This window comes from Helobdella robusta (assembly GCF_000326865.2).
Source record: "Helobdella robusta unplaced genomic scaffold HELROscaffold_14, whole genome shotgun sequence".
Classification (NCBI taxonomy): domain Eukaryota; kingdom Metazoa; phylum Annelida; class Clitellata; order Rhynchobdellida; family Glossiphoniidae; genus Helobdella; species Helobdella robusta.
This window is the reverse complement of record NW_008703782.1, coordinates 4,005,067-4,028,255: the sequence shown is the minus strand read 5'-3', so window position 1 is coordinate 4,028,255 and position 23,189 is coordinate 4,005,067. Positions and strand designations below refer to the sequence as shown.

The window sequence follows — 23,189 nt, the reverse complement described above, 5'->3', positions numbered from 1 at the left end:
TTAGACGGTCTTCTTGATACAAATTAAGTTCATCCAGATTTTTGGTAAGTTCTTTGAGTCTACCTTTGTCAGTTGATAGAACCTTTTCCTGTTGCTCCATATCTAATGATTTCACCAAATTTATTGATTGGCAATTACCTATTTCCTCGCCTTTTTTAATTTTAATAGTGTGTTTAGCGGTATTCATTATTCTGACAAGAATAAGATCATTTTTGTTCGCTTCTACCAGGCATTTTCCAATGACCGCGTTCTGTACATTTGTCGTTGAGGTTGGCTCCATCAAATAGAACTGGTGGCCCCCAGGATCGCAATTCAACTTGCCCCATACGATGTTTTCAGATGATTGAGGTAGTTCTTTGTCACAATCGACTGTCACTCGAATGCATTTTTCGTCGCTATCCCCCATTATCACTTCTGTATTTCTCCATCTAAGAATGCGTTTTTCTAGGTCAATTTTGAACCCATATTTTGTCAGAAAGTCGACACCTATTATGCATTCGTCGATGATATCCGCGACTAAGAATGAACCTTCGAATAACAAGTCGCCTAGCTGAACAGTACGGAGAATCTTTCCATAGACTGGTGCTGTTCCTCCGGTAGCTGTTCGAAGGATGTATTTGTTAGAAGTCTCTTTCTTCAGATTGGGTACCAAATCAGATCTTAAAATCGATTTTGTTGCTCCGGTGTCGACTGTAATTACACATTCTCGTTGATCAACTTTTCCGTTCAGCCATAGGTCGTTTCGATTTCGATGTAGTCTGGAAACGTTAATTACGGTACTGGGGGGCGTCAATTCTACTAGCCAACCTCTGCCCCACAAAGTTGGCTCTTATTAGCTTTTCCGCCTCTTCTAACGAAGGGGCCGATCGTGATACAGGATCATCTTCTCTTCTTTTGCGCCATCTTGTCGCGCAATTTCGGCAGTAGTTATCTTTTAGGCGGTGTTTACAATCACGACGTAGATGGCCTTTTTCACCACAAATCCAGCATTGGGGTACACCATGCTGTTGGGGTTCGCGTTTCACAACCACCTTCTGGTTAGAAGGGGCCGATCGTGATACAGGATCATCTTCTCTTCTTTTGCGCTATATTGTCGCGCAATTTCGGCAGTAGTTATCTTTTAGGCGGTGTTACAATCACGACGTAGATGGCCTTTTTCACCACAAATCCAGCATTGGGGTACACCATGCTGTTGGGGTTCGCGTTTCACAACCACCTTCTGAAAAGAGCATTCTTCATGTACTTGGCGTAGACGTACGTCACTTTTTGATGCTTACTTTGCCGATTCAAAAGTGAGACTGTGCGCAACGGCATCCTTGAGATTTCGTTTATCTGACAAGAGAAGGGATTGCTTGAGTTCCGAATCACGAAGGGCTTTGATAAACGTATCCAGGGCAGTTTCGTCTCTATGCTCGGGGTCTGATGTCGGATACGACAGCAATGTCAACCGTTCCATATCTTGTGCCAGCTGCTGAATGGATTCACCAGATCGTTGCGTTCTGTTTCTAAGCTGAGACCGATAAATCTGTTTCATGTGTTCTTCACCATAACGTAAATCCAACGCGCTAACCAGAACTTCATAGTTGAAATGGTTCTCCGCCGGAATCGTCTGAAGAACCTCTGCTGCTGAACCTCGCAGGGCCAGTATCAGTGCTGTTGCTCGTTCTTTTCCGTTCCAACAGTTACTAGTTGCCGCTGCTTCGAACTGGGTTTTATAAACGTTCCAGGACATCTCTCCGTCAAATGCTGGTACCTTCAAAGTTCTTCCGGATGCGTGATCTAACGGCATGGCCATTTTTTTGGATTGCTCCAATTCTCGCTTCAATTTGTCTATCTTGTGATCTACCTCAATGGTCTGACGATCAAGTTTCTGCTCGATCATTTCTATTCTTGTTGACTGTTCTTCAATCTGTTCTGCCACTTCCAATTTTACGTGTTTTAACTCCTCTGTCTGTCGTTCGGGCTGTTCCTTGATCTGTTGTTTTAACTCTTCTGTCTGTCGTTCGGACTGTTCTTTGATCTGTTGTTTTAACTCTTCTGTCTGTCGTTCGGACTGTTGTTCGGACTGTTCTTTGATCTGTTGTTTTATTTCAGTTGACATACTAAGCAGACGTTCCATCATTTTAGCGGTTGTAAACGTGCCTGTGCTAATTTCATTGTCTTCGTCAGCACCATCAAACTTGAATTCGTCTGGGTTCTTACCTTCGTCAATGAGAGCTTCTCTCAGACGTGCTACTAGTACTTCTTTGTTGCCACTTGTGACAAGACTTCGTTTCTGTAGTTCTTCTCGTAGCTGAACTTCGTTCAAACCACACAGTTTTTACATCGTGTTCTTTTTCTATGAGTAGTAATTCGCTAGTCGAAGATCACACTTCTGACACCAATGTTATAATACTCGCTGTCGTAACCGATTTACGATGCGACGGGTTCAAATCTTCGATTGAATAAAATACTCCAAACAGTTATTAGTTAACAGAAGAAATCAACTAATCGTTTATTTCCAGCAAATTCAAACTAACGCAACAATTAACTTTTAAATTGTTCAAAATCTATCGCTATGACAACGTCAACAAACAAATCAAATATGCTTTAAATAATTCACAATCGCTATCCACAAAATTACAAAATCACGAATTTCACTAATCACGAATCTTCTTGCGACGTGCGCTTATATACTCTTCGCAAGCGTCGTTTCTAGATTCTTCTAGATGGTCCGATTCTAGCATACTCTAGAATGCTCCAGTCACTAGAACATTCTAGAATACGCTAGAATCTAGTGTGTTCGGTAGCACGGTTATAACAATACTCTAATTAATGTCAGGAGATATTGAAAAAATAATGACATTCTAATAACATTAACATAAGATATCAGGAGGATGTTAATGTCAAGAGATTTTGAAAAAAATAACAAAATCAAGTGAAGGCAAGCAAGGCAAACCTTCTCCATCAAACAACGATGGATCTGCACCGTGCGACATCAGCAATACAACCATTGCAAGGTGGCCCTGTCTGGAAGGATGGTGTCATCATTTTCAACATCTTACCACCATTTATTTAGTCATTCAATTATTTATTCGCTTACTTATTTATTATTTATAATTATCATTCAATATTGTGTAAGTTTGTCTTTAATTTCGTTTTCATTTGTTATCAGTTTTAGTGGCCATCAACTTGCGATTTGGTATTACATAAAAACTGACCATGTTTACATATTAATGAAAATTTAAAAAAAATATTGATGTTATAGTCATTTGTTTATATAATCTGATAATATCCTTGAAAAAAATAATTCAAATTATTTTTTTATTGACTAGGCCAAATTTTTTGTTGAGAATGATGTTTTTGTAACTACCTGACTGCCCAGTGCAGTGGCGTGGAGTTGAGGTCCCCTCCGAATCTATCCACTATGGCTCCTTTAGATATCAAGTACCTTTAATTAACGCAATTAATTTTTTAAATTCAATTAATTTAAATTGTAGTTCCTTGTAAACTGATGTGGAAAGTAGAATGCTGTTGGTTGAATAGAAGCATTTGATTTAGTAGAGATTGAATGAAAAAAAAAATATGGTTAGGTGTTGGTCAATCTATGAACTAAGCAAGGATCATGATATTATTTAAGAAACGACATAACATGAAATAACATGAACATAATTTATAAGTTTGGTAAAATCAAAAACTGTATTATCTTATGATAAATATTTAATTGGATAACCAATGTTAAAAAAGCAACTTGTTAATATTGAAATTACAACTTAAATCTAAAAATTAAAAAGAATTATTAAGATATTTAGTAAGCCAAACCAACTTGACAATTTCTGATCTGTTATTGATTGCTGCCCAATGCAAAATTGAAACATTCTCATGATCCATTTGGTTGACATTGTGACCCCGCTCAACGAGGTACACAATCCTATCATAAATACCATACTGAGCTGCCCTAACAATGTCAAAGTTGTCTGTGCTACTGTTTGAAATGCTGGCAACAGGTGGTGAGGCTTTTTCTATTGGGTCTCTTTCGTCTGAATAATCTTCTCTTTTCTTTAATAATGTTTAAAAATTAAAATGACATCAGATAGAAATAAAGTTTATTCATTTTCTTCACCAAAGATTTTAAAATCCATTGTTTATAATTTTTATTACTTCATAAAAAAGACTAAAATAGAATTTATATTTTACTTTCATAATAATTATAATGAATATCAATATATTATTACAGATAGAGAGAAGAAAAATTTAATAAATAAATATTGTAAATATATAAATATAATAAATATACAAATGATATTTAGTTAAATTTTAAAACATTTAATTCTTAATTTTAAAAATATTAAAAATCTAAGCAGTAAATTATTTATTTATTTTTATATGTCCTAAGAAGCCAACCCAACCCAACCTACCCCTATGATAAACGCATCAGCAGGCCCACAAGTGACTTCTTCACTCATCTTGCTACTTGTGCTTCTCTTCTACTTTAAAAACAAGAAAGTAGACCAAAAAACTAAAAATGCAACTATAGTTAAAAAAGGAATCACATCAAATCAGTTTGATTATGCACCATTCAGGCATTTATTTATTTATAATATAAATTTTATATACTTTTATAGTTTATTATTTAACTGTCTTTTTTTTCCAGCAATTAGTTTAGTATTGTTTAGAGAGTAATTTTATTTGCCTATTCTAATCTAATCTAATCCTAAAATGTCTTTTTAAATTAAATTAAAATATTAATTTTAAATTTACTTTTTAAAAAGAAATGTTTATCTACCTACATCTAGCGTCTAGCCAATCAACTTGCTGTGGTGAAGCAACTAAATCTCTATAAGACTACAACGGACGACTTTCGAAACATTTCGCGTGACTTTCTTTCAAAATGACAAAAATTTTAATTTTCGTCAAATCAAACTTAAATCTCGGGAGATAATTAAAAAAAAGTAAGGTGCAACTAGGCGCCGCACACACGACGAATGTTTGGCTGATAGGAGCTAACAAGCAGATTGACTGATTTTGTTTTGCACAAATGTTTGAAGTTTGCCACAAACCATGCACCTTAACTGCGAAAAAGATTAAATTTGTGTTACATTTTGTAAGTTTGACTAGAAAAGTAAAGTTAATTTAGAAGTTAAACTATAGTATTCGTAATTGTTATTCATCATACACTTAGAATTTAAAACGTCGTTTTTGTTTTAGGAAAAACATGTAATATGAAAATACATTAAAGTAAAATTAGTTCAAATTCTATGACCAAAAGCATAAATCTATGATAGGAAAAAATTTAAGCTGAATGAAGTTGACAAGAAACCGCACATGTGTTTACCACATCATAAAGAGCTATGGAAATAATGAAAATGTATGAAATGGGTAGAATTTTCATTATAAAATAAGCTATAGAAAAGCATTTCACATTTGATTGATATTGATCTGCTCTGCAGTGTTTAGTGCATACGATAACAGAGACAGACTGAGATGGTGCAGGTCGCATATCAAAAAAGGCAAAAGTATAAAGTATAGATGAAAATATAAAACGTGTTAATCATTTAAACTATATATAAAAATAAAAAAAGTCGAAACCGCAATGTTATAGAAATAATATAGAAAAAGGGACTAAAGATTTTAGAAATAATATTCTATAAAATAGATGTTGGAATTCTTTCGGAAAAAGAAACTAAAAGATAAAGTTGCATGGCAAGATGGTGGAATAATCAAATTAACTGGTGCCGTTGTTGCGAAGAAATCCCAGCATTACGTGTGATGCGTCAATTTTCCTCTTAAAAATAAATAAGAGTAAATCAACATCACAATAATAACAACAATATAAAATAACGAATTAACATTTAATAAAGCTTCTTGAAAAACAAAATATATTTCTGATGAAATCAAAATTATGACTTTTTTTAGCATAATTGCATATCGCCAAACGACAGGTTAAAACATTCTGCTAGGTCACTGCATTACAATAATAAAGAACAGTGGTGTACTTCTGTCATTGGTGTGGTTTTGCAATCACATGAATATTACAAATGCTTGACTTGTTACTATCGGCCTGGAAGCATAATTATATTGTTGTAATCCTGAACAGACGTTACAATCAACACAATGTTATAACTTCAAAGATCTCTATATTTCTAACGCCAGTGTCGTAGCTTCCAACGATCGTCAAGTGTTCGTTATTCCGTAGGTTTTAGATCCATGGTGCAGGGCTTGGTATGTTGTCTGCAACCACTGAACAAAGTTTTATGCTGAAATTGTATGAAGAGGTCTGATATTCTATGTCCATTAACAAATGTTGAAAATTATTATGATGATAAAAGGATTATTTTTTTAATATTTTAACTTGTGTTTTATATCAAAAGACACCCAAACTATCATAAATGTTCGATAGATACACACATATATTATATATTTATTTGCGAATTGTATATACCTACATGTATTGGATGTAAGTGTATTTTTTACGTAGCTATATATTATACACTAGTGTAACCAGCCATATATCTATATGTGTAATGTATGTATGCTTGTGTGTGTGTGTGTGTGTGTGTGTGTGTGTGTGTGTGTGTGTGTGTGTGTGTGTGTGTGTGTAATTGAATTGACTGTAGAACAGAAATATCGCGACCAATTAGCAAATGTGAAGTGCGTGCGTGTTCACTCATGCGTACACGGTTTATTTACACTATTAAGCTTCTTGTATGTGTACTTGTATAAAGATTATACTATGGAATTCTTTGAATTGTATAACAGTATTTCTAACATTGGAATTAATTAAAATGGTTAAATTTCGTTCAAAATATGTTACGAAAGTTCTTGTTTTTTGTTTTCTGTTATTCTTTTTTTACTTAATTTTAAAAATATTTTATTTACACAATAAAAATCACTTAGTTTTAATTCATCACAACCGAGATCGTGATCGGTTGTTTAAAGGTACAAAAAGTCATCTCATATCAAAGATTCACAAAAATGAAAAATTTAAAAAGATAAATTTGAAAGAAAGGTTTTGTCGAACGTTTGATATTGGTGGATCGATGTTCAATGAGCGAGGAAAATATGAACAACACAAACACAAAGTTACATCATGTTTGATTCACTCGTTTTCTCCACAACTGGAATACGAAGCATCCAGAAGGTTCCTCGATCCAGCTCGAGGCAACATCTATTATGCCAACAGTCCCGCTATACTATGGCACAACAACGAAATAGTGTTAGTTTCAAGAATTTGGCTAGATAGAGAAAAGTATGAAGACAAGAAAAATTGGCCAGCCAATCAGTTTGCAGACAACTGGTTGTTCTCACAGAGGTTTGATTCGAAGATGCGTCCGGTTTCCAATGGAACAATATTAGGAATACCCACTCCCAAACAATGGTGGGTAGGTGACGGGCCCATTGAACCCCGTTTGTTTAAATGTAAGAACAGACTGTTCATCTCCTTCAACACCGCAATGGCTTTCGGACAGGATAACACGATGGACTACACAGTTTTGTGGGATTTAGAAAAAAATTTACCGATAGTTCCGGAGATACTTGGAGGTTCTCCAATGATAAATGCAACTGAAAAAAACGACATGCCACGCGACAAACACTGGATGGCGCTGGTGATCGACGATGAACTTTTTTTCGTTCACAATTTGGACCCACTGCGCGTTTTAAAATGCGATTTAGATGGCCACTGCAGGTTCGTACACAGGGAAAGTGGGCCAAGTGGTTTCATATTCAGTGACGCTCATTCGCATCTTCGAGGAGGCACGCCATTCGTTTTGTACGAATATCCATACTACGCAAGCATATCCCACACAACCATGTACAAAGATAAAAATAATCACCGCTTTTACACAGCACAAATCGTCATCATCAGAGTCAACCCGTACCGAGTTGTCTACGTTAGTGACCCAATACTATTGCACAAGAAACTTTTCAAGATGTCTCCAATGATACGAAAACGATTTATTGACGAAGGTTTCATGTTTCCCGTGGGCTTAATTATAGAAGATAAAGATTCGATCGCCATTGGAGCCCACATTAACGATTTCAACAGTATTATAGTTAGGTTAAAAGGTATCAAATCCCTTATAAAAAGTGTAATATTCCGAGATGAAACAATGCAAGCCGTGCACGGACCACCGCCAGGATATTTGAATGGATATATTCACGATTTATTAGAAAATTTTACAAAAGTTGAACTTGTACATCAAGTGGTTTAGAAGTTTCAATAAAAAAACGTATCAGACGTTGTTAGTCTTTTGTTAAAATAAAGTATTCCATAAAATTATATATAAAATACACAAAAAATTTGAAATAAATTTATCGACCAAAATAATTTACAAGCAACGGCGGCAAAATCAATCATCAATCAGACAATTCATCAATTCAATGCAAAAATATTGTGACTAGCAAAAATAATATTCATCATTCGTTACTTTAGATAGCAAACTATTTTAAGATAATTTCATATCATATACACGAAAATAGGAAATTATAAATCACCGAAAAGCAGGAACCGATAAACATGCAACGCGCAGCACACACACACACACAAAACAATTACAAAAACACGACTATGCACACTCTAAAACTTAATAGGTGGCATATTTTCTAGTCCACAACCTGGCAATTTTATCAAAAGTTAAAAAATCTTGTCTGTACAACTTTCCAATTTTCGGCTCCATGCAAACGAAAGAATATGGATCAGTGAGAAGTGATTGAATACTGATTAAGACCTTTACGATTGTTAATGCTAAGCTCCAGTTGTCGTGGAGTGAGTCCAACCCCACGTCACCATGACAACTTATATTGGGGTGAAATATTTTTGTTAAAAAGTGAACGTAAGGGGGCTTCAACGGATAGCTGAAAAATAAATAAAAAATAATAATTCAATCACATTCTTAACGGCAATAAATTTAGGCGTAATAAATTGTTTGTACAAAAGTTTAGGAGTATATATATGGAAACACTAAAAATGAAAAACACTAAAACATATCTTGACAAAGAGCAACAAACTACAGACACAACTAAACAAACCTGGGTGGTATTTGAAGGTGCAGGAAAAAAATGCCCCCCTCATAGGGACTTCCACGAGGACCCGCAATTGAAGCCTGCCAGTTGAAGTAAAGGTGGTCAAGAGGTTGAACGTCAATGCCATCCAAAGGATCCGCACGAAGATTTTTTCTCTCCTGTACCAGGCGAGAGTAACGAAATGACAGACCAGATGGAGTTGGCAATGACTACAAAAATTTAAAAAGTTTTATTTATATGATGTGCGTTCAAGTGTAGTTTAGATATTAATATTTATTTGAGCAAAAAAACTAGTAGCTTGATCACATGTAAAACATACCTTGGGAATATGGCCATCTAAGCAGTATAAGCAGGTGGTCCCTTGAAATCTGAATAGAAATTTAATGAGCACAATTTTGAAGGATTAACAAGAAGATGATGTATAATAATAAATTATGAAGGAATATGAAAAAGAACAACGTACAGCTTCGAATAAACGTTCTTCCAGCTATTAATTTTATGTTTTGCTTTGAACAATGGCCATCTCCTGTGCACCATGTTCATCCACTTCTCTTCTGTGACATCATCATCAATAATTTCCTGCCATCTTTTGCAGACGCTTCGGGCATTCCACAGAGCTATGTCATCCAAATAAGCAAACACTTCAAACAAAACTGTAAAAATTATAAATAGGAGGAATGAATATTTATGATAATAAGATTCATTTATCAAACTCGTTTTAAATATTGTGTTCCTAATTTATACAGCTATTGATAATTTGAATTATATCATATCAAAAGCTCAAAATTATTATCTTAATTAAGCTATCAATTTTCAAGTAGCATAATGATCGACAGAGAAATAAAACTGGATGTCGATATTACAAATTGTCAGTCTGACAGTCTATCTTTGGATGATAAATTTTCACTTACTTAATCAGTTAATAATTTATTTATTGCTTAGTTGTGATTATCCTTAAAAAATATTTTAGAGGCATTTATAAGCTGGTAGCATTTTCATGAAATACATCAATTAGTAATCATTAACAGGAAATCATGACTTGTGCGACAAATCGGAGTCAAAGAAATATTCAAAACTGTTATATAAATAAAAAGTTTCATGCAGAATTATCAATGTAAGTAAGAAAATTAAAAATGAACTAAGAAAGCCAAACAAACCTTCAGTTGGTAAGGAGTCGACAAGACCAGGTGGCGTAGTTTCAAGTGAAAAGTTACGTGCATTTGATAAGTTGTGCAACCTTTCTTCTAATTGGTTAGAATTGTGCAAGTTATTGTTGCTGCTGTTACCGTTGTAATTGGTCGAAAATATCACAGATGTTGAATCCCATTGCGCTGGGTAGAAATCAGATTCCGTTGTTGGCTCCTCGTTCCCAGAATCATATGAGTCTGATTTCTGATAAATTCCATTTTGACTTCAATCATTTATTTCCAACTTCATATTTTCAATTAAATTCAGTGATCGCGTGTTTTTTGTTTAAATATCTAAAAATTCACTAAATATTTTCAAATAATCATCGTTTAAGATAATTAATTTAAATTAGTTGCATTTCTGATTCTGATAAATTCCATTTTGATTTCAATCAATTATTTCCAATTTCATATTTTCAATTAAATTCAGTGATCGCGTGTTTTTTGTTTAAATATAAATATCTAAAAATTTCACTAAATATTTTGAAATAATTATCGTTTAAGATAATTAAATTAAATTTGTTGCAAACTAACTTCACTCGTATGAACTTCAGTGGCAAGATTGAATTGTGGATATAGGAACAAATGGCAGGTGGTGCAGAGAGGTTGGCCGTAATTGGGACCATAGTATCCGTTGCATGTCACGCACGAGACAGGCTATAAAAAAGGCAGGATTAGATAACAAATTCAATTTTCAGACATAATAACAAACTATATGTTTTATTTTAAAATAAATGAATAAATTTAAAATGTTAATTCGTTTCAAAATTTCATTTTATGATACTATAACACAAATTATTTTATATATTATATTAGCATGTCATTGAAATTAATAAATACCCATTGTGCACTCAAAAGTTTTCAAATACAAGATTTGATGCCATGTATTTATATATGCGATATCGGATATATATATATATATACATATATTTGTGTATAATAACAATAATTAATTGCATACCATTTAAAATATAAAAGTTTTGGATGAATAAATATAAAATTATAATTTAAAATTCTAAAAAATAAAATAAAATAATAAATAAAATAAGGCATTTCCGCACATAATACTAACTTAACTAAAAAATTCTTGGACTAAACTTTTAAATTAAATTAAGGCTTAAGCCAAATTAATATTTTAATACGAACAAATAATAAATAAAGTAATAGTAAATAATTAAATAAAACTTACGTGAGCCAAGGCATATTCGTTCATCAGATGATCTCCAATTGACAAATCTTTCAATCTCAATTCCATTGCTGCAGTTTATTACTTACGACGTGATCCAAACTAATCATTCTTCTATGGTCCGACTGAATTTAAACAAGCAAATTAAAAAAAATAAATAGAAGGAAGGAAACTGATCAACACCGCCTTAGACTCCAACAACACAAAATTTCTAAACCTCATCGCAAGATCGTAAAAAGTTTTTTGCAACGTCTTTGAATGCTCCCACAAAATATTGTTCAAATAAAAGTTGCAAATTACTTATGGAATACCAACGCTCTACAAAATAAAAGCACATTGTCGGCTTATTCTAATTATATGGTCGTATGGTCATCATAGGCTTATTCTAATTCAGTGGCGTCACTAAGGTTGGTGTCACCCGGTGCGGTAACTCATGGTGTCACCCCTCTCATGACACCCCTTAGACATACAGCATTCTTAGCAAAATTTATAAACACGAACAAGTTAAATGTGCTCGGCCGCGGCGCTTAATAATTCGGACGTCGAATTTGAATGGTATAAACGTCGAATACAAAAATGATTTGAACGAAAAAAAATTTTATTCATAATACATTTCTGGGCGCTGGGCGGGTTAGGCTGAATTAATGATAAGAATAATTTCATGGAGGGACATAAAAACATATACAGTGATATTTTGGTGTCACCCCCTGTGAGGGTGTCACCCGGTGCGGTCCGCACCCCCCGCACCCCTCTAGTGACGCCACTGTTTTAATTATATGGTTGATAAGATATTTGAATGATTTAATGCAAAATGGACTTTAGGAATGCAGTTGTTTTTTAAATGTCCTACATTTGTTGTAGTATAATTTAATTTTAGTAGTATGGTTGAAAGTATAGAAACGCTTGCCAAGCACGACGATTTCAAATCTGCTCGGCTCTACGTACACAAGATAAATGATACTAAATATATTATTGTTATAACCACTGGAATGAACAAATTGCGCTAAATTGTTATTTTGAAAATAATACAAAGTGACGGAAAACCATAGCAGCATTGGAAAAAATGTTGAAATACTTGGACGCGAATGTTTGTTGACGCTATAACTACGGCAGTTTTTTGAGAAATAATTAAATAAGTTTTGAAGAAAAATTACAGCTTTTCGATTAGACATCTACTAAGAATTGCGCAACAGCACCTGAGACCACGTGTTTTTAAGTCTTTTTTAGTGCAGAGATAGTAACTACAAAATTTGATAATGATATAATGTCTGAAATATGGTTGTCGAGAGCGAGACTCAAATATTGACCAAAAATCGATTAATTTGATTGTTTAAGATTAGCAATACAGCAAAATTCATATGGAAAAATTTGCAGTGTCAACAACAGTTTTTTTGTTCTGACAAGTAGCTAGTATATATTAATAAGCAGACAAAAAATTTAAATGAGTTTTATGCTACCTTAATGATCACATCCTCAATATGGATTTTCATGTATATTCAAAAATGCAAGCAGGAGTGTTGGAACTGTATGGAAAACATTGAAGTTGAGAATTTTTTTTATTTTAAATAAGTTCATCGACGCCAGTAACGAAGTGAGTCGTACTCGTTGAAGGCTTATTTATACAAAAAGATTGAAAATTTATTGGATTACCAGTTAGGATACTTTTTCGTTCGATTCCGAGTAGTTTGCACATGAAAGTCAATTTTTTGTTAGCTCTTTTCGCGTTTTGCGATAAATTGGACGTCACAATTTTTGAATTAAAAAAATGTTGTAAGGAATTTTTAAGAAACAATCTCTGTCGAAAAATATAAATCGATTCAAAAAGAACTGAAAAAGAGATCGAATATACCGAAACATTTGATTACTAAAATGAAATCGAATTTCACATCACTAACTGAAAGCCTCAAATTTGTTGAATTTAGGCTTACTGTTGACGCTTAAATGTTCTTATGTGAAAATGCAGCTTGTTACCGTTCAAATATTTTTCAAACGATTTGCTTATTTTCCAAATGCTACGTATAAATTTTAAATGATGTTCCGAACTAAAATTTTTTTCTAAGTTAAACTAAAAGTAATAAGTATCATCCCAAACGTCTTATGAAATACTTTCTTGAGAGCCTGTGACAGCCCCGCATACGCATTTAATTAATAATATGACTTACAAGATCTAACAAAATTAATATGAACGATCAAAAAGTACTAAATGTAATTTCTAAATGTAATTTTTAAATCTACTTATGTTTATATAAACCATTCCACCAAACAACATCCTAATTTTGCGGACATGTGTGAGTTTGTAAAAATTAAAAATGCAATTTTTCATTCACAACAACGGTGGCCTGTTTTACAATTGCTTCAATGAACTACTTGGATTGTTTAATCCTTTTGAACATCACTTTTGCATCTTTGGTAACAGGACTGGCTGTTTGTCTGAACCCGTTAGGTTAGGATTTAAACGAAAGTCAAATAATTTTTTAAATTTCAATTTTCTATTTATTAGAATTTTTCAATTTAATTTCAATGGTTCGCAAAATTTCATCAACCAAAGTTGGGTAACGTAAAAAGTAGGGGTACGAGGTATAACAATTTAAATTTCTACAAATAAACCTCAATGATTAACTAACTTTTTTCTCGTTAAACATTTTAGATTGCAAATAATTTGTATGTATAAAAACAAATAATACTTAATGATTTTTATTAATTTATAACTAATTGGAAAAATCCCAACGAATTTGAAAGCAGGATTTGAAATAAACAATGCCAACATGTGGATACGATTAGAAGAAATCTACCAGCCAGCCAATTCATTCAACTACAAATTAAGATTTAAAGTTATAGACAAATTCTGGATATCGGATGAATATGAAACATTTAAACTAAATTAGTTTTTAAACTTTTCGATAATTTTCAAATGAATTTTTACCATATATTAAAGATATTTTTGATAAGACTTCTACATGCACTAAACGTGTCAGGTTACAGTAGTGATAATAAGGATATTTTGAATCAGCTTTTCGGTGGGAAACAAAATATAAACAAAATGGCGTACCTTTTTCAACTCCTGGTAGAGAAAAAACTCCGGAATCTGACAGATACATTCTTCCTTATTTTCTGGAAATTGGTTCAACAGAAATTGTTTCTTTCAAAACGTCAATGGTTCCAAATGAAAAACCTGTATATAGGATAATTATTAAGTTGAATTGATGAACCTATAAAAGAAAAAACATTCCGATTCAACAACTAAATGTGGAATATTTTAAAATCTAATACTCTTTTTTGCAATATACAATTTTAGTATATTAGATTTTCCTTCACATTATACTTTTATTTTAACAAACACCAAATACGATGCAAATTCCCCAATATAGTTGCATCATATACCTAATTATGACAATCAATTAACACACATACATATACGGACAAACACACATACACGCATACAGTTACTTTCCTCATATACAAGGGTCATGAAAGCAAATTAAGTAGACGCACATGCAAAGGTCATTTCTGACACACGAATAATTATACAGACGCACATTGACAAAGGTTTTTCGTAATCCAAAGGTTGGCCACTGCAAATGATCTAACATATGATCAACTACCGCTATAACTTCTATAAAAGGAAGAGCAGTTCAGAACACAAAAATAGAGAGAAAAGTGATAATATTTCTCAATATTATTTTTAACAATAAATCATTTGTACTTGGAAATAAAAAATTTTACAACAAGAAGTGGGTGTTGAATCGATTTTCAAATTGTTTTAATAAATAAACGTTTCTAATTGTCACAAGTAACCTATGAGAAATATTTTTTGAGTCATCAGGTTAAATTACAACCAATTTTGGAATACTCACGCACGCATGTACGTTCGCAGGCATACACACATATATAAATAAAGGTCAAAGGTTATTCTCTTTTATTCTCTATAAATGACACACACACCAGCATACGTGAATACGTGTGAAAATCTCAATAACACAGTATACAGTACATGGAAAGAGGAAATCTTTTGCATTAGAATCAGGTCACTGCAAAACAGGACCAGATATTAATCTTTAAAGTAAAACTTCTTATGAATATTAATATTAAATAACACGTTGTGTTTTGCTTTTGAATCTACTTCAGCACTAACTTGCGATCATTCATATTACATGAATGTTCCGCTAAACGTTCTCATCATGATTCTTTCACTGATAATAATATCATTGATACAAATATCAGTTGCAACACGTTCCATTAAATCTAATAATGGTGATTCAGCTAAACCACACTGTTTCATTTCACTTTAAACAAGATAGATCCGAATGAAACTCAATCTCAAGCACATGAGGCCAGTCTATCTAATAACGGTTTTCTTTTATAAAAGTTATCAAATTTTGTATTTTTTCAGATTAAATTTTTTTTTCTGTAGATTAGATTTGTGGCGGTTCCTCAATATTTGCATAGCCTTACTAAATGGTTTGATCGATCAACAGTCATTCAAAAATCACTTTATTTTTTGTAGTGCAGTTTATATATTATTCACGTGCATGTTCTGAACACGCTGCTTAAATAAATTAATACACGCAAATTAATTAAATTAATTCAATTTTGAACACATTAACAGTGCCGATCGTGGCATCATCAGCATCAGATAAATCATCAAAATCAGGATTTCAATTGAATGATATGATTATCATTATCAACAAGACCATCCCCTCAAAACCAGTGTCTGCAGTTTCGAACAGAAGATAAAACAAAGGAAATGATCGTAGCAGCAGCCTGAAGGAACCTGATGACGGCAAAAAGGACATAAATTTGGTTATTACGAAAGCAACCACAGCGCGGACGAGAGAAACAGAAATTAATGAAGATAACACACACACACATATATATATATATATATATATATATATATATATATATATATATATATATATATATATATATATATGTTGGGTATATGTATATATGTCTATTGTCTATATGTGCAGTTCAGGTGTGCAGTGCACGTATGTCGATATGTGCACATATGGATACGTGTACCTGTATATACTATAACCAATAACCTATTGTTATTTATGATTTCATATAAGTTTCTCCATTTTACTTTTTACGTACAGGTATGCATGTACGTACATACGTATTATGTATATGAATTGTATGTAAAGTTTTGTAATGTGTTTTATAACAATGAGATAGGTCCATTCCAACGTTAAGAAATTACAAAACAATTGCAAAACTACCAACTTGAACAATTAATTAAAACTAAATTAGGTTTTTTATATTTATGTTATCATTAACCACACATTATTTTTAGCTATCATCTACACTACACTGAGCCAATGTTATCTACACTTTTTGATTACTAAAAAAAGTTGAAATACATATGATTAGATTACTTGGAGTTTTAAAAAATTATAAATCTACCTGGCAATTTGAAAAGTTTCATACGTAAGAAACAATAGTCACGTGAAACTTTAATCTTACATATTTATTACAAGTTTAAGAATTTAAAAAAGTTGAAAATTTATATTTAATCTTATCGGGTTTTCAAAAATTTGATAAAAACGACAAAAATGTTGAGGGTCTTTTTGGGACTGTCCATAAAGAATGTCACGCTTTGAGAGATGACAGTATTACAAAAAATTTGTGACACTGCGATATAAGATGGGACAAGGGAGGTTTAAAAGTTTCTTTTCACTTCTTCAGTTTCTTTAGTGACTGTATAAAAATGTTGCTACAATTTTTTTATTGAACAAAGGTGATAAAATATATATATGTCTTCTTTGATGCAATTTTTCATTTTAATCAAAAAATTATAGATGTATTTATTTAAGATTCAACCACATTTACTAATTATTATATGGGACAATACGCAATTCGTTTGGCGCCTTTATAGGGTGCATTCAGCATCTTTGTTTTTAGTTATCGGTCCAAAACAATTTCTCAACACGTGATAACTTGGAAGGAATATCCGGATTGTAAATAACGATTGTTTTTTAATTTATTCGAACGCGAAAGAATCACGAAAATAAAATTAGTTTTCGTTTTAAAAATATGACTTGTGTTAAAAGTTGTTTTAATATATCATCCAGGGATAGGTGTCTCTTTCCACCGGTAATAAACGTTCATTTAATTAATTTTTTTTTAATATTTTTTATTTATTAAAATGTTAATACGATAATTAAAACATTTGTAAGTCAACTTTTTTTCATGTAATTTAACTGTGATTACATATTAATTAAAGAATTACTTGATGAAAAACATAGTTTCATTTTGTACATACCTATATCGATATCAATATCCGTAGTGGCCTAGGTTCATCAAAAAGGCAATCGACTCGTATTATTTATATTTTTTTATTTGCAATTAAATTAATTTTTTAAAATAATTTTTTATTCAAATAACTTTTTAAAATAGTTTAATAGTAGTGGTATCACACAACTAGAATAAATATAACTGCCTTCGCTCACTTTCAACGGTCGAACAAGGAGCTTACTTCCGGAGGGGAGTTGGAGGTTGATTTTTTTATCGTTCCAGTCAAAAGTTACGATCGTATATTTACTAATTACGGAATATTGCTTTTATTTAAAATGTTAAAATTTTATTTGTTTTTAAATTGTTATTCAATTTGGTAATTAGTTACTTTTATTTTGTATAAATTTAAAAAAAACCAAATCGAAATTACCGAAAATATTTAAAAGTTAAAAAAATTGAGATTCTTTGCATATCCCTGCTTCAAGCCATAAGAAAGTGTTGTATATTGGTAAATAGGCCTCCCCGTGGGTGGTATCCACTAAAAAAACCGTAAATCGGAGATGCTAAATCTCTTTTTAATTTAACCTATGCAATCCTAATTTTTCTTATGATGCTCTACAAAAATGTAGATTCAACGCTGTTAGACAATTCTACTTTTCTATACAAATTATTCGTAACATGATAACTGTCAAGAGAGCAGAAGGGTCAAAGGGTAAGCTCAGCCGGTAAAAGTTCGATGCCTCGCGCTGCCATTACATGATGGCCTGGTTTGAATACTGTTTGTACGAAAGACCATTTCCCGCGTGTTCAGCACAGAAAATCTAATTTGATTAACTAGGGTATTTTTCATTAAGGATAGTAAAAGTGTTGATGTATTTCTAGTGAGGTTCGCTAAGTGCCACTACAGAGTTTGGGACCTTACAGTACGTACTTTCTTAATATAACTTGCCATGCTTGAAGTAACGTTTCTTGACGGATTTTAACTGTAACATAACCACATAACAAAATCCACAATTTGTAAAATAATTTTTCATTTTGAGCGCTGAAATTTCATAATGGCTGAAAAATACTCATTCAAAGCTTAGTTGTAACACTAATTCATCTTCGTTAAGTCGGACGAAAGACCAATATATTTGATATGTTAACACCAAAAAATTCCAATTAAAAGGATAACGCACAAGCTTATTTACATTTACACAGTACTTACTTTCTGATTTTAAAATTCTAGCATTTAAGCTAGGTTTTTAATTACTAGCACAAATAATATAATTAATCAATTATAATTGAAATAAACTTTAATTGAGTTAAAGCTAAATAAAATTTAATTAAAATGGGCATATATTGTGATAGAACTAATTAGTAACCAGACAACGCAATAACCCTAACTGCCAAAAACCATTGAAATTTGAATTGAATAAAATGAAAATCAGAAAGTAAACATTTTGGACAAAAAATAATGAAATAAAAATTTTTATAAATAACTATAATTAGTCAAAGTAAATGGAGCAACATAACCGATCAACTTTGGAAGATTTTATTAGCCGAACAAATTTTTAATGGATATTTGGTTAAAGTTAAAGAGAATGCAATAAAATTGAAGAAAGTTAAAATCAAACAAAAAGAAGTACAATAAGATTTATACATATACATCGATAGACCAATTATTACAATGAGGTAATAAAACGGATGGCCAATTTAACTGGCCTTAATTACTAGGTGTGCTAGCCTTCATCTAACAAAGAAACCAACTCAGAAGAATACCTGAGCATTTGAGTTGGTATGTTGAATTGGGTATATATATGTATCAAAAAATCATGTTAACAAAATTTTCAAATATCTTATATTCGTCCCACATTTACTTGAAAAATATTTGTCATTATAACTGATGAATAGAATTTTAAAGTCTTCATTTCTTTTCTGAGTTAAAGATATATTTTGAAACCAGTCGTTATGGAAATCAGCAAAATCATTGAAGCGATAAGAAACACAAGAAACGGAGATGCACATCAAGCTTCTCCAACAGATGGAACGGTAGCAAAGGAATCTTCAGTTGATCTTCCCCACGAAGATTCACTCAATACTTTAATTAAGAAACCTGCAACAAACACTTTAGAAGAACCGGTTTCAAGTTCTGCACGGTTGACAGCTTTGGAATCAAGTTCTCAACCACGTTATGCCTCAGCCGATTTGAGTTTTGAGAGCGTTGCCCCAAAAACAAGCTGTGGATTTTTTTCTTATTTCAAGAAAATTTTAACGAATAAACACAGAAGAAAAAAGCAAAAATCAGAATCTGCGTACAGAACACTTATTTCTGTATTTGTTGCCAATTTTTTCACAAAATCATCACAGAAAGTTTTATTGGATCCTATAGTAAAGCTCTAATAACCATTGTTGAGTTGAGGGAAGACCGTATAATTTGAAAAAGTAAAATCAAACAATTAAAAGAATTTTGCAAAAGATTCCTTTTATTTGCATCGATGAAACAATTAGAGCAATGCGTTAATAAAACGTTGGGCCAGTAAAACTGGTTTTAATTACAGGCTATGCGTTGTTTTTATCTAACAAGAATATCTAACAAAAAGAATACTTGAATATTTGATTTGGATCGGATTTTAGGTATATATATGTAACAAAAAATCATGTTAATTGAAATTTTATAAATATTTAACGTACTTATATTAAACATTGGACTTTTCTGTAGCTTGCTTCTAAAATATCGTCTTAATATAACTTGCCGGAAGAGTATTGTCAACATCGCAAATACATACTGTTTTAAGGTTGTTATTTTTTTGACAGTAAGTTGAAGATATATTTTGAAATCAATCATTATGGAGCTGGGCAAAAGCATTAAAGCGATAATAAACACGAGAAACCAAGATGTTCTTCACGGTTCTGTAGCAAATGGAATAGAAACAAAGGAATCTTCAGTTGACCATCCGCACAAACCAGTTTTGAAATCAAGTTGTCCACCAAATGATTTGAGTTTTGAGAGCGTTGCCCCAAAAACAAGCTGTGGATTTTTTTCTTATTTCAAAAACATTTTAACGACTAAACACAGAAGAAAACTGCAAAAATTAGAATCTGCGTACAGAACACTTATTTCTGTATTTGTTGCCAATTTTTTCACAAAATCATCACAGAAAGTGAAATCCGATGAGATGTCAATCAACGATTTCCAGGGACTGAAAACGATAGGACAAGGGAGCTTTGGAACTGTGAAAATTGGCGAATTGAAAAAGACCAAAGAAATCTTGGCAATTAAGATTCTCAAGAAACAACAAATTTATGAACTGAACTTGATAGAGAACACGGTGAACGAAAAAAATTTCTTCCGCTCAATAGATCATCCATTTATCGTAAGCGCAAAATACCATTTCTGGGACAACATGCATCTCTACATTGTGATGGATTATTGTGCTGGTGGTGAACTCTACACAAGGCTACAACTCAATAAAAAATTTGACGAAAACACAGTGCGATTTTACGGAGCTCAAATTTTTTCAGCTTTGGACTTTCTCCACAATATTGGCATAATATATCGAGATTTGAAGCCTGAAAATGTTCTCATTGATTCGACAGGCTACCTCAAACTAACTGACTTTGGAATATCAAAAATGTCAGACTGGACCAACACTTTCATTGGAACGCCTTTGTACACAGCACCAGAAATGTTTGATGAAGGTTACAATTGCTCAATAGATTGGTGGGCTTTTGGTCTTTTGCTGTTTGAAATGAGAAGTGGGTTTGTGCCATTTGCTGGAGAATCGGAAGATGAAGTGTACGACAAGATTTTAAATGTTGAAGTAAATGTACCTGAAAATTTTAGCCCAAAATTGGCAGACTTAATTAAACGTCTGTTAGTGAAAGATCCATCAAATCGAATAGGATGTCTGCAAAATGGATCTGATGACATCAGGAACCATGCGTGGTTCTCAAAAATGAACTGGATGAAATTATTGAAGAAGCAGATTACTCCAGCGTACGTCCCCTCGTTGAAGCACCCCACGGATACATCGAACTTTCAAGCATGCCCAGAAGTGAATGCTGAGAGGAGCTCTAAATGTCTCTACTTTGAAGAATTCAATGATTTCTACTGATTCTTTTTGTTGATATTGTTTTTAAATTTCTCGCTCATAAATGCATGCGGTTATCAAATGCCAGTCTTTTTATAGTTTGATTGTGTTTTTTTAACAAATGACCGTTTTGCTGTTTTGATTCGTTGAAACTTTTTTTTTAAATAATCATTAAACAAACAAATTATAAAAATATACATTATTACCGGTGCTTAAAATATTCAAGCATAATTAAAAATAATAATAGATAGTTTGTACATTATCGTAACATGAATTTGCTAACTAGAAAATTTAACAATACACACCCAAATATACAAATATAACTTTTAAATCTAAATTATAAAGTAACATGTAAGCGGCTCTGCATTTGACTGCATTATAGAGAGTAAACAAAAAATAGAACGTCAAATCAGCAAGTCTCATCTGGTGTTGAGCTAAGATCTTATTAATGCATTTCATAGTGATCTGAAGATAACATACACGGGTGACTTCGATTTTGCCACTCCGGTAATATTTTAGACGTATCATAAACAAGAAGTACTTATACTATTAGAACTGACAACAATTTTGACATCTTTTTTATTTGTTGAAATTACTGGACCTTTGGATGACGATTAGGTTTTAAGGAAGAACCGTAGATATTAATAGATAGATATAATATTCTCTTGACCACACTTAGTGTATGTTATGATTCGTTGAAACTTTTTTTTTAAATAATCATTAAACAAACAAATTATAAAAATATACATTATTACCGGTGCTTAAAATATTCAAGCATAATTAAAAATAATAATAGATAGTTTGTACATTATCGTAACATGAATTTGCTAACTAGAAAATTTAACAATACACACCCAAATATACAAATATTCTTAAATGCAGTTATTAAAAATATTTTTAGTTTGTTAGCATTCAATTTTTGCCTATATCACAGTTTTTGTTTAATTTTTTAAAATTAATTTCACATTAATAATTAAACAATTTCATCATTAAAGGCAGTTTATCATTTTTGGTGTTTAAAATATTCAAAATTTCATTTCAAGAATAATAAGCATTATCTAAATAAATATGATTGTGTTAAAGAGACAGAAGTATTCCTAAATTTTAGGGGAAGATGCCATAAGATGGGACACTTAAGAGCTTAACTGAGATTATATGGAAGCCATGAATATTTAAAAAATTCGAACAACTATTTTACGAAATATTTTTATTATATTTCAAAATAACATACGTTTAACAAAGTTAAAAAATTTATTAATTTAAAAAATATAGGTCTCAAAAAAGTCTCTAAATCGTCCCATCTTAGGCATATCACGCTGTAAGATGAGACAGTTGTTAAAAATTGTTCAATATGATATTTTGTTACAATGAAATGTCTGAAATAAGATAAACCCTATTATTTACATTTAAGAAAAAAAATAAAATTAATTGCAACATTTCGCACACAAAAATTTTAAATCATCAAGCACACCCGATTGTTCAGCACATGTTTCATGCATC

At 32.0% G+C, this 23,189-nt stretch overlaps 4 protein-coding genes across 4 annotated transcripts; 2 read left to right on the top strand and 2 right to left on the bottom strand.

Moving 5' to 3' along the window:
* Positions 1-1,113: 1,113 nt before the first annotated feature.
* On the bottom strand, positions 1,114-4,445 carry HELRODRAFT_169072 (hypothetical protein; the record flags this gene model as incomplete). The annotated part of the gene is made up of 6 exons (XM_009014904.1): positions 1,114-1,189; positions 1,278-2,298; positions 2,939-3,009; positions 3,353-3,430; positions 3,806-4,038; positions 4,398-4,445. 6 exons carry the CDS (start codon positions 4,443-4,445, stop codon positions 1,114-1,116), a joined length of 1,527 nt encoding a protein of 508 aa, XP_009013152.1.
* Positions 4,446-6,742: 2,297 nt separating this feature from the next.
* On the bottom strand, positions 6,743-11,530 carry HELRODRAFT_97921 (hypothetical protein). Its single transcript, XM_009014903.1, has 7 exons — positions 11,380-11,530; positions 10,725-10,847; positions 10,161-10,395; positions 9,467-9,656; positions 9,323-9,371; positions 9,010-9,212; positions 6,743-8,835 (listed from the first exon to the last, which is right to left on the bottom strand). The coding sequence occupies exons 1-7, from the start codon at positions 11,443-11,445 to the stop codon at positions 8,565-8,567; spliced, it is 1,137 nt and encodes a 378-aa protein (XP_009013151.1). The 5' UTR covers positions 11,446-11,530; the 3' UTR covers positions 6,743-8,564.
* An 8,036-nt stretch (positions 11,531-19,566) lies between these two features.
* On the top strand, positions 19,567-19,998 carry HELRODRAFT_169069 (hypothetical protein; the record flags this gene model as incomplete). Its single annotated transcript, XM_009014902.1, has 1 exon — positions 19,567-19,998. The coding sequence occupies one exon, from the start codon at positions 19,567-19,569 to the stop codon at positions 19,996-19,998; it is 432 nt and encodes a 143-aa protein (XP_009013150.1).
* A 446-nt stretch (positions 19,999-20,444) lies between these two features.
* Positions 20,445-21,713, top strand: HELRODRAFT_169068 (hypothetical protein; the record flags this gene model as incomplete). The annotated part of the gene is made up of 1 exon (XM_009014901.1): positions 20,445-21,713. One exon carries the CDS (start codon positions 20,445-20,447, stop codon positions 21,711-21,713), a length of 1,269 nt encoding a protein of 422 aa, XP_009013149.1.
* Positions 21,714-23,189: the final 1,476 nt, after the last annotated feature.

Excerpts from the sequence above, each read along its gene's own strand:
- HELRODRAFT_97921 (XM_009014903.1), bottom strand. The coding sequence starts at position 11,445 with ATGGAATTGAGATTGAAAGATTTGTCAATTGGAGATCATCTGATGAAC. Across the intron at positions 9,657-10,160 it reads CGACTCCTTACCAACTGAAG|TTTTGTTTGAAGTGTTTGCT; the intron begins GTTTGTTTGGCT and ends TAATTTTTACAG. Across the intron at positions 9,372-9,466 it reads AAGAACGTTTATTCGAAGCT|ATTTCAAGGGACCACCTGCT; the intron begins GTACGTTGTTCT and ends ATTTCTATTCAG.